The sequence below is a fragment of the Panicum virgatum genome, chromosome 3K, assembly GCF_016808335.1.
Source record: "Panicum virgatum strain AP13 chromosome 3K, P.virgatum_v5, whole genome shotgun sequence".
NCBI lineage: Eukaryota > Viridiplantae > Streptophyta > Magnoliopsida > Poales > Poaceae > Panicum > Panicum virgatum.
Genome location: NC_053138.1, coordinates 60814587 through 60830978, shown reverse-complemented (window position 1 = coordinate 60830978; position 16392 = coordinate 60814587). Strand labels below are relative to the sequence as shown.

The window sequence follows — 16392 nt, the reverse complement described above, 5'->3', positions numbered from 1 at the left end:
ACCGGCACCGGCACCCGCGGCTTCGTCGCTAGCAAATGCAGGTGCTCTCCCCTCCAACTCTCGGTACCGGATCCCTCCCACCACGCAGCACCCCCTACTTCATGAGCTCGTCGTCGAGGACGGTCACCGCCTTGAATCGGCGAACCGGGAGCTGCTCGAAGGCAGGGGGGCTAACTTTGCAAAAAAAAAAATAATCCCCCTCTTCTTTGCACCAAATATAATTAGGTAAGTAATTTTACAGCAAATTTAATATCTAATAGCTCACGTTGCACTTGCAATTAAAGTTCAGCAAATACATCAAGAGGTAACAACTACAAAGAAGCAAGAAGTAACGTTCTAAGAGTCTGTTTGGCATAGCTTCCTCACCGGTTTCACCATTGTCAAAGTGCAATTTTCAAAATGGTTTCATTATAGGGGCCATCAATAAGCCGTAAAATGGCTTTTCCTACACGACTGAAGCAAAAAATTATAGCCTCTGCGGCTACGGTGATCATAAACGATTGATGCTATTTTACCAAATGTTTTTTTTAAATAGCTTCAGCTTCAACTTCATAAAAAATCGCAGCTTGAGCTATTTTAATAGGAGCTACAGATTGAAGAAGGCCTCGGGGACGGGGTGCTGAAGAGTCGCGGAGGGCGATTCCAGTCGTGCCGCGTGCGGAGCCAGCGATGCCACCACGCGCTCGCGCCGTCGCCGTCATGGCTATCGGCTCGCCTTCGCTTGGTCTTCCACGCCGCCCCCCCCCCCCCCCCCCCCCCATGTTCTCTGTCTCCGTCGCAGAGCTCGGGTAGGTGCCGATTCTGTGCCCATGGCCACCGCTCGTGTTCCCTCTCGAGGAGGAACGATGCAATGCAATCTTCGGAGCTGTGGAGCCACCATCATCGGTGTCAGCTCATGCTGCACTTTTCTGTGTGCAGATTTGGTCCACTCTGAATCCATGGCGCCTGCCAACATCGGAGGGCTGGTAAACGGCAGTGGTTTCATGATTTCATCAGGACAGCCGCATTTGCAGTCGGTCGCGATTCTGAACTCTGCAGTGCAGCAAAGGCTTCTAAGTTTCACTCTTACCAGCAGAGAGTACCATGACACTACTCATCTATAGATAAGATTCAATTCATGGACCAGTGGGGGCACACCACCAAAGGTTGTGTGATATAGAAAGGATTGTGAATCAGTAGCTACAAGCATGTCCAAAATATATATGTAAAATAAGTCACAGCCGTATCAGCCGGGATTTGTGCTTACCAAGCATCACAGTGCCGGGAAGAAAGGAGCACGGTGTCCTCCCCTTTATATTATATCACTTCAACTAAACTAGCCGATCTGCTTGACCATCCTCCCTTCCTACCTCCTCACTTTTCGTCGGAAGCGTAGAAGAAAAAAAATATCATCATCATCATCTCCATACAGATTCTCCAATATTAAGACAAAATTCCGACCTCAAGTTTTTATTTTTTTCTTCAAATATATCACACACAGAGGAAAAGGACATGGATTCATTATTATCTACCAAAGAAAAAGACATTTCTTATTGATTTGCACCGTAATCTAGGCCTTGGCGGCGTCATCCCCGGGAGGGCCGAGGTCGCGGCCACGGCCACGGGCGCCACCGCCGGCCCCGGCTCCATGTCCAGGCTCCAGCTCCGCCGACGCCCTGGTGGCCCAGCTACGGGTGAGGAGGAAGCCGAGCGCGTGGCCGGCCACGGCGGCCAGGAGCACGCCGCCGTTGAACGACATGACGGCCAGCATCAGCAGGTAGGCCGCGCCCATCCGCGCCGCGTGGACCGCCGTCAGCAGCACCGCGGGGGCAAGGGCGCTGCCGCGGCGGCGGTGGGCGACGTAGGCGGACACCGCGTGGAGCGCCTCGGCGAGCGCGGCGAGGGCGAGCACGAAGAGGAGGCAGAGGAGGTATGACCCGAGGCCGCGCGCGCCGGGCCAGCCCGGGAACAGCACCACCGCGCGGTCGCCCCAGAACAGGGACGACATCGCCTGCACGGAAGCCGACTCTGACGCCGCGTGCCGGTCGCCGCGGGGTGGCGGTACTGTCGGCGGCGCCATCTCGATCGCCAGCGGTCCCTTCTTCTCTTCGCTGCTGGATCTTATTAGCTTAGGATCATAGGATGAGTTGGGTGGGGTGGCTAGCTAAGCTAAGCTAAGCCGTGGACATGGATGGCTCTTTGTCACTCTCAGTCTCAGTCTCAAGCTCAGCAGGGGAGCTAGGGAGGTTTCTCGGAAGCTTCTTCGTCCTCGGCTCGCTCTCCTCTGCTGCCGCCGGCCGGTCTCATTTTCCTCTGCAATTGCCAATTGGTATTCGGGTGGGAGTCAACGACGCGAAAGCCGCGGCCGGCACGGCCATTGGCCAGAGACCACCTGCTCCACAGGCAGTCCTCACGCACCCACCACGCCAGCTGTCTCTGGGCCTGCTGGGCTGCTGGTTGCTCGGAGTCGGAGCTGACACCGAAGGAAAAACTTTTTTTGCCCTTCCTTTTTATCTCATCATCAGAAGGAAAAAATTTAAAAGTATTCTCCACCAACGTCTGATTCAATTTACTTTTCTAACTATTTCAGTTGATCCAATTTACTTCTTAACAAAATTTGTTCTTTTTTTAATTTCTATTGGTACGAGGTTTTTTTCCACTGTACTGTGCATGCTTTGTACTGTCTTTTATCACCTCACAAAGTTTAAAATTAAAACTCAACTTATTATATCTGGAGAAATAAGAATAACAAATCTTGTTAGGGGGTAAACTGGACTGACTGACACTGCCGGAAAATGGAGCATTCGTCGCTGGCGTTAGTACCGACTAATGCATGCAATTAGTACCGATCTAAAGGAACAGTGCTCCGGGGAGCCATTTAGTACCGATTGAGAACACCAACCAGTACTAAAACAGTTGAGTCACATGTGTTGTGTAAGTGAGGTCGTAAAAAAGCTACGCACGAGGTGAGACGTCTCGGATTCGAATCCTAGGTTGCACAGAATATTTTTTAACCTTGCACATACCCTTTAGTCTCAGTTATTGGACCCGGGACCTTTAGTCCCGGACTCCTAATCCCGATTCGAAAACCGGGATTAGTTGGAGTTGTGGCCCGGGACTGAAGGCCCGTTCTGTACCAGTGGTACTTGGTACACTGGCTACGCCCGCACTCCTTTTTTTCCCGCAGAGAAATCCCCATGTGTGATCTTTTCTCCCCAAACAGAGTTTTCACCTTGGATTTGTACTGATGGGTTGTCCATAACCTGGTCTTAGAGCAAAGTTTCAGAGTGTCATTTGCAATATGCAGAGAGCAGAGCAGCATTTCTCCACATTGACCCCATGCTTGTCGTATTTCATTTCTGGTTCCCATCTGCCTGTGATCTCTCCGGTCTGGTTGAAAGAACATGGCCGTGATGCATGTCATATATTTCTATCGTCTTCTCTGCTGCCGTCGTGAATGCTAATTTCTTGTCTGAAACTGTCATCTTTCTGCAGCGTAGCCAACTGATAAGACGCCGTAGGATTGGCGAAAGAATAATCCAACTGTAGCGGCTGATTCGCATGTTGGATTATTCTCAGACGAACCATAGAAGAAACATTATCCGATCCCCCAGAGATGTTCCAAAAAGTGCAGCACCAACTCGTCACATTCACAAAGGAACAGCTTCGCACATCACCATGTCTGTGCTTGCTGAATTCTTAGCACCAAGTTAGCTACAGCCTGAAGACTGCACCGCAGGACAGAGGGCGGGGGATGTGCGGTTCATCAGCTTTAACTAGTGACCCAATCAATGATGCAGATTCTCCTCCTGAATTCTTTTCGGTTTGCTTTTACAAACTTATTACAATTAATGGTCTGGATGTCAGGGAAAGAGCAAGTGTCTAGAGAGTTCAGACAAAAGAAATGTGAGAGCCTGTTTGTAATGCAGAAATTTCTTGAGAAATGGTCACATGAGTATGAAAATATTCTACTCTCCAAACAGGCCTGATAATTGAGCCGCTAGGATGACAAGGGATTACCCAAAGCTGTTAACCGGGTTTCTGTCCTGTAAAACAACACTAGCTAACCTTCGGAGGTAAATTGCCTCGCTTTGAAAATAAAATCCCAAAAGGCCCAGCTTTCAAACATGTCCAGGCCCAGCTTTTAAATAAGCATTTATTTTTTTGCTAAAAGTGGAATTTAAAAATATTAAAATAAAAAAGTTCGGAAACTGAACGGCACAACACCACCCACAAGAGAGGCTGAACACAACTATTAAAGGGCTTGGCCCCGCAGCCCAGCAGAGCTCTTCGGACCTATAAGATCGAATCACAACTTTGAACGTACTTGAATTTTGTTGCTCCTGCAGACCTATAAGCGGAATTCCTAACGAACACTCGAGTAATTTTTGTTTTGCTTCGTCAGTCGGTTTTCTTTCTGTCCGTTGCATGCTTGTATGTGGCCAGCCACGCCAGCAGCCTTGCCGCGAGCTGGCTTTGCTGCCAGGCTGTAGTGCTACTGGCCTGCAAGCGATCGTGGGCTCCTAGCCTGACCGAGAAGGCCGAGTGCGACCGGCCCAGTCAGCTAGCTGCTGGTTTTACCGATATAAAATTTTCAGGTTTGTCTATCAGTGTGCATATGGCTGTTGCGGGCGATACAAATACAAATCAGTGTTTTTTTAAGACCAGCGGGTTAGTTTGATCTGGATATGATAAAATGATCCAAACACTGTGTGCGCCTAGTTTGTTTTGGTAAACTCATGAAGTTCCATTTTTATTGTATTGTGTTTTTATCTGCCCTTTGATATTCGAACTAGCATGTGTGTTCAGTGCTATTTCTCTCTTTTCTTCTCTTTGTTCACTTGTAGCATTATTGTTACCCGGCCGGTGAGTGGGCAGGCAAAATCTCATAGTGACGCCGATATTTCTGTGATAGTCAAAATACTAATTATTCTTTGGTTTTCACGGAGTGCAATCACTGTCATTCAATATCAAATAGTGGAACAATTTGTAATGTTTTGGAAATCTAAGATATGTTTGTTAAATAAAACAACTAAATGATGTTATAGTCACTCTAAGAAAATCTATTCAGTGCCAATCTCAAAAAAAAAATCTATTCAGTGCCACTTCAATCAAGTCGCTCCTTGTCGCCTCTACTTCATGGCATTTAGGAATTCCATAAATGTACATTTTTTTGACTTGTTCTATTGTAAAATACTTGTGTCGGATGTAATGGAATCTGTTTTTAATTTATTTTTTATGTATTGGTATTTTTTGGTATGATCAAATTAATGAAAGAATTTGTTTTGTTTTGTAGGTCCAAGGTATGTGTGAGGTGAAATGCATTGTTTAATGTTCCATGAATTTATTGTATTGTTAAGATCAGATTGTAGGTTATCTTTTTGTTGCCCTCAGATCAAATCATAATATGTTCTTGTAATATTAATCTTTTCTTGTAGTATATTTTCGTTAAAGAGTCTGCTTATCTTTTGGTTTTGGTTAACGTGGGGATCTAATTTTTATTTAGGTGATTATGTTGCTAGTTTTAGTTAATATTAGTTGTTTATGTTCTACACATGCTCGTATACACACATGCATACTCACCTCTACTAATACACTCACGTCCTTATGATCATCTCTGAGAGATTGAGTTGGAAGACTTTAAGATTAACAAAGTCATCGTAGGCACCTCACTATCGAGCACCACCTTTGCTATCAAGGAGCCTATCACCTACCACCAAAATAATAGATCCATTAATCCATGGACTGATTTATGGTAATGTGAGCAGTCGAGACGAGTCGAGGACTCGACTGGTGGGGTAGGTTCCAAGAGCAAAGGTTGGTTCCCATGTCCATATATTTTAACATGATTCTTTTCAGCTTTTAAATATTTTTAAAATTTGTATCATGTTTATATCATGGTCTTTTCTAATCTTTTGATAAAAATTCTTCTTATCTGTACATGATAGGTCTACTGTATGTGTATGGGTAGGTCTTTTTTTAGTGATTTGTAACCCAATTTTCAGCCGATTCCCACCCCATGGGCCAGTTGGCAAATTCGAGTGTTTTCAATCTAACCGTCACTCAGTTGTTTGAAAACTACCATTGCTACATGGCCTCATTCTATTGGCTTAAAAAATTGAGTGATGGCACTACGTTTACTCGGCTGATAAGTAGTCACTCATAATAAGAACCATCTTCTTCCAAAAACTCAGACATCTGACAGTTTTGACGGATACAATATGATGGTTGCCGTCAAGGCACCAGTCATTAGTATGTGCAGACATGTGCGAAGTGTAGATGGCGTACAAAAAATTGATACCACCTCCCGTCATTTAAACGATGTTTCAGATAAACGAAACTAACAGATTGGGAATGTTTGGAACATCCTATTTACTTGACGGGAGGTAGTAGTAGATAAGGAATGTAAGATAAGCAACACATCAACTTCAATTATGAATGGTGAACTGACCGTAGATCGGTCAGAACAACATGCTCATCCAAACGCTACCTTACCTTTAGTACTCAAGTCTAATTAAAACCTATTAATCTAACATGACAATTAAATGATATAATTACCATCCCTAATTATGAGGTATCTGATCCTTTGTGTTAAAATATATCTGGTATCTGTTCCTCCGAACTTATCTAACCAATTTTGTCCAGTACTTTTATTTTCTATTACCTTTATGACACCTAGATAAACTATGATATTACAAAGCCACTTTTTTTCAAACAAGTGACATATGATTCTCGTATTAAAAATATATCTGTAGTGTTAGATTCGTACCAATAACATATCTATGGTGTTAGGTTCGTGCTGAGTGTGTTGTGTTACATACGTGCCTACATCATTGTTGTGATTGTAAAAGAACTGGAATATTAATCGCATTCTTCGCACATTAGGAGACAGTGTGCTTTATTCTTATATTTTTGCCTAAGTGGGTGGTATATTGCAATTTCCTTTGTCAATCAAATTTTTATATTTCAATTTTGGATGTAGAAACTACATAAACTTGAGAACACCTCAAGATCACACAACATAAGAACATGATGTTATATGTGTGTATGCTTATTCTCCTTCAATTCAAATTAAAATTTGTATGGAATAGCCCATTCAGAGAAAAAGCGTGGTCTATAAACTAAGCGTTAGATCAGTTGGTCATGTTCCCCATGATGAAAGTTGTCTCCCCAGGTCCAAGCCTCCAACTCATACCATGTTTCGACAAAAAAGAAAGAGAAGAGGAAGTATATAGTATATAGTATATATAAACCGGACTGAAAATGGACAGTCCATGCAGTGTACTACTACTACGGTTATTGAGAGCAACTCTAACAAACTACTCCAGTACATAGTCAAGACAAACACACTAATTTGAGCGATCGCCTTACCACCGAAAGCGACATCTCAACCTCTCGAATTACCTCAACCCTAGATGATGCCCACAATGATTATTCATCGCGATGAGTTGTCTCCCAATAACCCGTGTGTGTGTGTGTATATATATATATATATTCTACATCCTAGGTGTAGAATAGGATTCTACACCCAACCAATCCAACAACAAACCAGCAAACCCACCGACCGATACCCCCACCCCCTCCGACCCGCCCCCACATGTCCAGCTTCTTCGTTCGCGAGCACGAGCCGAGAGCGGCGAGTGCGAGGCCTCCCCAGATCGGCGGCGCGCGGGGCCATTGGGAGCTGTGGCGCGCCGACCGCACAGGAAGGAGCGACAGCGCGGGCCCGCACGGGGAGCAGCGGCGTGGCATACGACGCCGGGAGCGCACGGCGCGGCCTTGCTGGGAGCTGCGGCGGGCGGCTTGGGCGGTGAGCTGTGTGGGGGAAGCCTGCACTGGGAGCGGCGGCGCGATCTCGCAGTCTGCGGGGAGTGGCCAAGGACCAGCAGATGCGCGGCAAGAGCAGAGAGGCCGTAGAGGCTAGCGAGCAGGCGGGGAGCGGCAGCAGCACGGCCTTTGGCCGTGGGTGCGTGGGGAGGTAGCCGCACGGAACGGCGGAGGAGCAGGCGGTAACCGGGAGATGGTCCCGCGGGAGCTGGCCATGGCCGCGGGAGGCGCTTGCGCATTCGAAGATCTTAGTTGCGCAGGCCCCAGCGGGTCGCCGTGCGTTCTGCGCATGTCCCCGCTGCTGTGTAGGCGGCGGCGCAACCCGCTCGAGCGGAGCAACGACCCCTGCAGGCTAGCTGTTCCATGGCGAGTAGATTGGGGGTTAAAAAATTACTGAACCTTCCACTATGATTTGAAAAAACTACTGAAGAATGTGGCGTTCTCATAAACTACTAAACTACTGAAATTAAAAGGAAACGTAAGTTGCTGGACTACTGAAAAGCATGTGTGTAGTACCTAGTTGTGCAAAAAGATTGGGCGCGGCCTGCTCAGGCAGGGAGCGTCGGGCGGCGAGTACACCATGCATGGAGCCGTGGAGGTGTAGTGTGGTGAGAAGATTGGGCATGCTTGGAGATGTACTGCATCGAGCAGATTCGAAAAAAATTACTGAACCTTCCTTTGGAATTTGAAAAATAATGAAGCACTTGGACTTCTTCTCTCATTAATTAAGCTACTCCTCCTCCTCCTTTCACAACTTATCTCTGTGTGTTTTGAGGTGATTGAATTTAGTAATTTATAAGGGATTTTAGTTTTCTTCTTAACCATCAATTTCAGTATCTGGCTCTTCGATGGTTCAGTAGTTTAGTAATCTAGTATTTACTCTGGATTTGCTGTATGAATTTGTTAAAGGAATTATTGGACGAGCATTACAATATCTACATGTGCTAGTGGAAGTCCTGAACCACAAAAAAAAAGAGAGGGGGAGCTGCTCCTAAATAACTGGATCTCTGTGTTATTGAACCCAAACGAGTGTAATAAAAATAATTATTGGTGAAAGTCTTGAATTACCCAAAAATATGAGAAAAATAACTGAATGCGCATAGAAAATACTGAATAATGGATCTCTGAATTACTGAATGGTGTGTTACTGGAAAAAATAATTCACCAAAAATATGAGAAACTACTGAAAAAAGTACATAATACTAAATAGCTACTTCTTTGGATTACTGAATCCAAGTAAAAAAAGTCTTCGGAAAAGGCATGAAGCATCTTTCTTTTCTCTTAGAACCCTCTCCGTTGTCAAGTTTAGTACTATCACTGTCGTATGTGTGAGACAATAAATCGGAAAAAGAGTGCCATGCCCACATGAACCTGCCACCGGTAAAACTCTAAAAAAGATCATTGAGAAAACACAGAGTGAGACATGCAGGATATTGAATTACTGGGTTACTGTTTTAACGAGAATAACTTAAATGCCACCTAGTACTACTGGATTACTGATAATTACTGGGTATTGAGGGATTACTGGTACTGGATTACTAGATACCTACCGCAAGCGAGGGTGGTAGGATGAACCCATATCCGAATTGGTGTGTAGTTCTTTCTCATCAAGCATCAATAATAAAAAAAATTCTAAGCTATTTACAAACCTAAAAATTACTGAATTTAAGATATACATAGGTACTGAATATTAGATCTCTAGAATACTGAATCCAAGACATACATAGAAATTGCTGGATGTGTACTACTAAAATACTGGGTTGCTGCTTTACTTAGAAACACATGTACTATACTACTACTGAAATAATATAGTACCGAGCTTAAAATAAAAATGAAAAAAGAACAATTGTGCTTGAAATAAAAAATTACTGAACCAAAAAATGCTAATAGAAGTACTCGACTAACTACTCAGTTCAGATCATCCAATACTCAGTAATAAAAAAAACCTAGACCAGACAACTAAACTTAAAGTCCTATCAAAACTACTAGCCTAAAAACTCATATAGTTAGGTAGTCTAGTATTTTGTTATTTGATCAAGTAGTTCACTAATGACTAGTTACTGAACTAATAGATTACATACTCGGTTCAGGTCACCATTGCTCAGAAAAAAAATACTGGTCTAACTACTAAACCTAACAAATTACTGATACTACTAGCCTAACTACTCAATTTAGAACATCAACATTTAGTAATTGCTGATAAAATGGTGTTGAGAATATTACTGAGCCAAAGAGAAAAAGCCAAGGTACTACTGATCTAACAAAAAAAAATTACTCATACTAGAAGCTAATAGAACTACTATACTAACTCATGTGATTGAGTTTCAGTAGTTTATAGCATGGTTTTTGGTTTTGTTCTTAGCCGTCGAGATCAGTATCTGGCTCTAGAAGGTTCAGTAATTAGACTATTCAAACTATGTTGAGTAGTTTCAGTAGTTTTCTTACTGATCGAGCTCTATTTAATCTCATGAGGTTCTGTAGTGAAATGTTTAGTAATGACTACTGAACTACTATACTAACTCAGCATCATATGTTCAGTAATGACTGGAATTTACTATGCTAGATGCTAACCCAACTACTGTAGTACTACTGAAAATAACATAGTGCTGAGCCTAAACTAAGCAATAAAAAATTTGTGCTTGCAGTAACAAATTACTGAATTGAAAACTGCTTACAGAACTACTGAAAAGGATGCTGAACTACCTAATGAACTACTGAAAAGGATGCTGAAACTGGAAGCTCTCATAAACTACTGAAACTAAAGCAAACATAAGTTACTAAACTACTGAAAAGGATGCATGATCAAATGCAATGGAGGATAGGAGATGCGCTTTGTCGATAAAAAAAGTGGAGCTATGCATTGTGAAAACGGACGCTCACCAAAAAATGTCAAACCTGCCAATGAGCCGTGAAGCAGGAGCATGCACCGCCTCAACTCCCCTGCTCAGGGAGCTCGAGCTGCGCACCCTCCCGGTCAGGCAGAAGTGCTCCCCCGCTGGGGGCGCCCAAGCCATCGCGGCTGCTGCGCAAGGGCCCGGCACGAGAAAGGGAGAGTCAACCCCGCAGCTGCTGCTCGAGGCCTCTGCGAGTGCCGCGCAAGGGCGCGGGCGGATGTGGGTGGGACTGCATGCGTGATACGCCCGGTGGCCACCGGTCACAGTCGGCATTCCACCGCTAGCGCCGCACCCGGCTGCTCGAGGATGCCAGCGAGCCGCCTCCGCGCCCCTCTCCTCGATGCCGCTGCATGGGTGGCGCAGGTCGGCCCTACAGCCTCCGCCGCTCGCTCGCGCGGCTAGGCTCGCCACGCCACGCTTCGCCGTCGCCGCCGGGGATTCGCGTTCCTGATTTGTGATTTGGGATCAGGATCAGGGTGTGGGTGCGGGGGGGGGGGGGGGGATATCTGGCGCAGGGTGGGTCAAGGTTGATGGGTCGAGTGGTTTTGGTGCGGGTCTCGGGCGCATAGACTGGGTTGGCTGGTCGGTTGGGTTCTAGGTGTAGAATGCTATTCTACACCTAGGGTGTAGATTAGCACATAGGTATATATATATATATATATATATATATATATATATATATATATATTGACTTTTTTTTGAATGGTCACCGGAGGGGAGAGCATCTCTACCTGAATTGTATTAAAAAAGTGTGGCAGACCACAGATCAAAGGCCTTATTTTTAGGGAAAATAAGACAAAACCCACATTGCTCGGTTAATTTGGAAAAATCGGGCTAAAACCTGAACAACCACCTAGCTAAACTAGGTCTAAATCAATTCCAAAGCCCAAGCACATGGGCAAATTTGTGGCATAACCACGAATAGAAAAATACGCACACCCTAGTATAAGGGTGGAAATGTGGCACAACCACGAATAGCAACAAAGCCATTGCCGGCCTTAGGAAGCTAGGGTAGTCGCTTGCGCCGTCTTCCGACGATGTACCGTACCGGGATAACTCACGGTCCGCTGCAAGCCAAGTCGTCTCACGAAGTCGTAGTTGCAAGCACCGTCCATTGACGCTGCCCTACGCCGCACTGACAGTTGCCAAGCAATGTCAGCCGTCGTGATTCGCTGCAAGCAGCTAGCCGACAATGACGAGACAACCCCTGGCCGCCAACTAGCCGCCAATGTCATAAGCTGAGTTGGGTCTCAAGCAGCGACGCCTCCAAGGAGGGGGACGACGCCGGTGGCTCGTCCAAAGCATGGATAGGGTTTTCACCCAAAGAACCTAGTGCAGTAGGGACTGGGCTCCAAGATGATGCCTCAAAGAGTGGGACAACGCCCTAGGACGCCGCTGCCATCAGCACCAGTAAGGTCGCCGGGCTTTCGCCCTGAGCATCCCACTCCCAAGCCTGCACATGCTCAGACCAGCAAGTTGGTGGAGACTGCGAGCTGACCTTGACGCCGACCGCCATGAGCCACGGGCGCAGCAGAGGTGAACGCTCCCGCGTGGTGTGTGTGTGTGGGGGGGGGGGAGCCACCGCCGCTGCACCGCGAAGACCGGCCCCGGGGGCGCCGGATCCGGCCTCCGGGACACCTGATGCGTAGCTCCGGCCGCCGCCGCCAAAACCTGACGCAGGCGCGTCGTTGACCGGGGGCAAAAAAAAATGAGGATATATATATTGATCACAGAAGAAAAAAAGTATACTAAGTGAGCTAATAAATGTTGTCGTAATTATTTCTTGAAATAATCTTACAAGGATAAACAAGAATAACCATCTTCAACCAGCGCAGATTGGAGAATATATAGAAGAGTATCACATGAGCATGCCTTTGTCTTGTGGAGCCACTTACTCAGAGGAACAGCAAGGGTTATTTATACCAGACCATCCGGAGCCAACAACCACGCAATCAGAGCATAGAGCAAGCTAAGAGCAATACCAAAGCATGGATCCATCAACGCTCCTTCTGATTATGGTGGTCGCCGGCGCCGGCGCGGTGCACGGCCACCCTGCCACCGACACTCCGGCGGCACAGTTCTGGGAGCAGGCCCTCCCGGGCACGACGATGCCAGAGGCCATTGCAGATCTTGTCAAGAAAGGTTTTGTACTCGTTCGAACTTAATTTGTCGACGTGTTCTGACAAGGACATGAAAAAAAAATTCCCCTGATTATTGGTTTGTCTTCATCCTGATCCTGAAGGCATTGAGCACTCGCCGCTCGTGGAGCACTACTCTGCACTCCCCAGTATCAGTGTATGCACACTCTTCAGCTCCGTTTGCAATCCACGGACGGTCGCCGAGACCGGCATCTTCTTCCACGAGGCACAGCTGCTGCCGGGCAGCGCCATGACGCTCTCCTTCCCGGCGGAGGCCGAGGCGGCGATCCTCCCCCACGACGTCGCCGGGAAGGTCCCCTTCGGGAGCCTCCGCGACGTCCTCAACACCTTCGACATCCCGGCCGGCTCCGACGAGGCCGCGCAGGTGAGGGACACCCTGCGCAGGTGCCAGGAGCCACCCGTCGCCGGCGAGGTCAAGGCCTGCGCCACGTCCCTGGAGAGCACCGTGCGGAGCGCCATGGGCATGCTCGGCACCTTGAACGAGCAGGGCGTGTGGGCGGCCACGTCGGCGCTCCCCCGCGGCGGCCTGCCGCGTCAGACCTACGTGGTTCGGGCGGTCACCGCGCTGGATGGCGACCGCTACGTGTCCTGCCACAGGGTGCCGTTCCCCTACGCCGTCTACCAGTGCCACGCCGCGGGGAACGGGTACAGAGCCTATGTGGTCTCGCTCAGCGGCCTCCGTGGCGGCCCGGCGGCTTCCATGCTGGCGTTCTGCCACGTCGACACCTCCAGCTGGAACCCGGCTCACCCGGCCTTCGAGGTGCTCAACACCCACCCCGGTGGCATGCCGGTGTGCCACTTCATGCCCTACGGCGACCTGGCGTTCGTCAAGAAGGCTGGAAGAGCCTATTAGCTCACTACATGCGCAATCTAAGCATTAATATCGACATGATCTTTGCTCACACCACACACTAATCAATTATATATTGAATAATGACGGTGCTAGAAGAACTAGCAATGGTGTGTGGTTCATAATGAAGTGTAACCGGCACTCGGCAAAGCGGCTGAATCCGGTAGTGCCTCTAGGTTTGTTTGGATGTTAAATGGTGCAAGTATCGGTGTGCATGTAAAGCCTCTAGATCGACTATGGAAATAAATTTGTGCAGTCAATGATTGCATTTTATACAAATACTAGCAAATATGCTCGTGCGTCGCAGCAAGAGGAAAAATAAATCCTTACATACCTCTTGTCCGACAAACATGGTGTAAACTCATATGATTACTTGATATATATGGTTCCCGTCATTTATTTTTAAATAAAATTCAAAATTTGTGTGCAAATGAGCAGGCTTATTTATTTTAGCTAAACACAAAAGCAAAGGCAAAACAGAATCCAAAGTTGTCACGATCAGGATTCTTAGTACTAGCATCTCTCTCTGAGTTAGATTGTAAGATCGCATCATAGAATTATAACTTGTGTAGACATTTCATTTCCTTAAGAAATATATTCCGTACTATTTTCCCTTTTCATATTATACTTTTAGTTGGTGAGCCAAATTCCGTGTCAATACACCAGCGGATTCTGGTCAATGGTAAAACGTCGATAATGTATATGGTTGGTTCTGCAAAAAGGTTGATAAATATTAGGTTTCCTATGCCCAACCAAAAAGGGGTGTTCATTCATTCATGACTCACATAGCAGTACAGGAATCAGAAGCCAATAAACACTAATAACGTTTTTTCTTAAGGCTAACTAGCAACAAATTAAATTAAAGAACCTAACTATATGAAAAAGGATCGATTTTACAACTTTGTGGGAATTTCCTTCTTTTTCTAACACTTCAGTGGTTGCTCCAGAAAATCCATGATGGCCTTCCAGCCACCTTGCATGGGTTGCATATAGTCCCAGTAGAAGAAATCCTCCAGGTTGGGGTACACCCTTAGAGTAGAGGAAGCAGCACAGCACGGCATGCACTTGCCCTCGAACTCTGCAAGCACCAAAATTTATTAATTATATTATAGGAGATTTAATTTAATTTAGATGCAGTATGGTCATGTATCAGAGTTGGTTTAATTAGCACAAGGACAAGCTGAACATGGAGTCAAGGTCTAGCACAAGGACATGCACCTTCGATGTTGCTCACCGTGTAGTTGCTCCTCCAGTTCCGAAACGGCTGGCAGCCAGTTGGGGCAATGAGTTCCCAGGCACCTTGTACGCATCACCCAGCTATTGTAGCCACTCCATACCATCAGGAATCTCATTGGTCACCTTCCCAATCGAGGCCATCATCTATTCCATGTGTTTCGTAGTTGTAGATGATGTAAATGCAACCGAGCAATGGAAACTATATATGTTAACATCGTAGAGCAATTGATCATATCAGTGGTGATGATATCGACTATAGATCGATCCATTGAAATCACAATATAATTTGTACTCACATCGATGGTGACTCCCTGGTCGTCGTAGTGGAGGCGCTTGCATAGTCGTGGCTGCTTGAGAAGGTGATGAGTGTTACCAAGTCCTCCAAGTTCCTTGACCATTCTTGCTAAATCGGTCAATCTGCCTGACGAGCGAAGCCGGCTCATCCTGAAACACCATGTAAGCATCGACTATGATTTTTTGGTAAAAAAATAGAGTTCATTTCACTACTACAGATCGGGCCATTTGTCCCGGTTCCAAAGGGCTATTTGTCCCGGTTTTGGAACCGGGACAAGGCCGCCGGGACAAAAGCGCTGGAGGCTTTTGTCCCGGGTGGTAGAACCGGGACAAAATGTCCCTCGCGCTAAAAAATATTTGCGCCCTGCGGGATTGGAACCCAAGACCTATTGCCTAGCGCATGGCTTCCTTGCCAACTCAACTAAGTAGTACATGTGACTCAGTAAAGAATAACTCCCTTTTGAACTATCACGTGGAGGGGCCTTTTGTCCGGGTTAGTAACACCAACCGGGACAAAAGGGTCCTTTTGTCCCGGTTGGTACCACCAACCGGGATAAAAGGGGTTGGACCTTTTGTCCCGGGTGGAGCCACCAACCGGGACAAAAGGGGGGCCTTTTGTCCGGGTTGGTGGCTCCACCCGGGACAAAAGGCCCATGTCCCCCCGCTGGCCCGGCTAGCCTTTGGACCCGGGACAAAAGCCACCTTTTGTCCCGGGCCCAAAGGTAACCGGGATAAATGACCTGGAACAAAGGCCTATTCTGTAGTAGTGTTTCTTTGTAACCACCAGGGGAAAAATCATATTATGGCAGCATATATATGGTTCAAGGATTGAGATTAAATGAGTATACAATAATTAGTACCTTTATATTCCTCTGGTTCTCCAGGTTCCAAAAGCAACCTGATGGGTTAATTATTCTCACATTTGACAAGCTCATTTGATTTATTTTCCTCCAGTTTCTCACTGTGACATTGTATAGACCCATGGCACAAGTGTTCAGTACCACAGCGACAAAAAACTACATATCATGGATATGAGGCTTTTACTTGAATCGGACAAAGTTATACTCCGCTCCTCCTTAAATGACAGTGCGGTGCTCCCGCAAGCTTTTCAAAAAAAAAAAGTTATACTCCTCTTTATATATGATTCCAAACT

General features: G+C 46.4%; 2 protein-coding genes across 2 annotated transcripts; one reads left to right on the top strand and one right to left on the bottom strand.

The window, feature by feature from the left end:
- Window positions 1–1378: 1378 nt before the first annotated feature.
- Window positions 1379–2431, bottom strand: LOC120700049 (copper transporter 6-like). The gene has a single exon (XM_039984204.1). The coding sequence runs from the start codon at window positions 2057–2059 to the stop codon at window positions 1550–1552; it is 510 nt and encodes a 169-aa protein (XP_039840138.1). The 5' UTR covers window positions 2060–2431; the 3' UTR covers window positions 1379–1549.
- Window positions 2432–12615: 10184 nt separating this feature from the next.
- LOC120700048 (protein RAFTIN 1A-like) lies at window positions 12616–13990 on the top strand. The gene is made up of 2 exons (XM_039984203.1): window positions 12616–12842; window positions 12943–13990. The coding sequence occupies exons 1-2, from the start codon at window positions 12689–12691 to the stop codon at window positions 13710–13712; spliced, it is 924 nt and encodes a 307-aa protein (XP_039840137.1). The 5' UTR covers window positions 12616–12688; the 3' UTR covers window positions 13713–13990.
- The last annotated feature ends 2402 nt before the right edge of the window (window positions 13991–16392 follow it).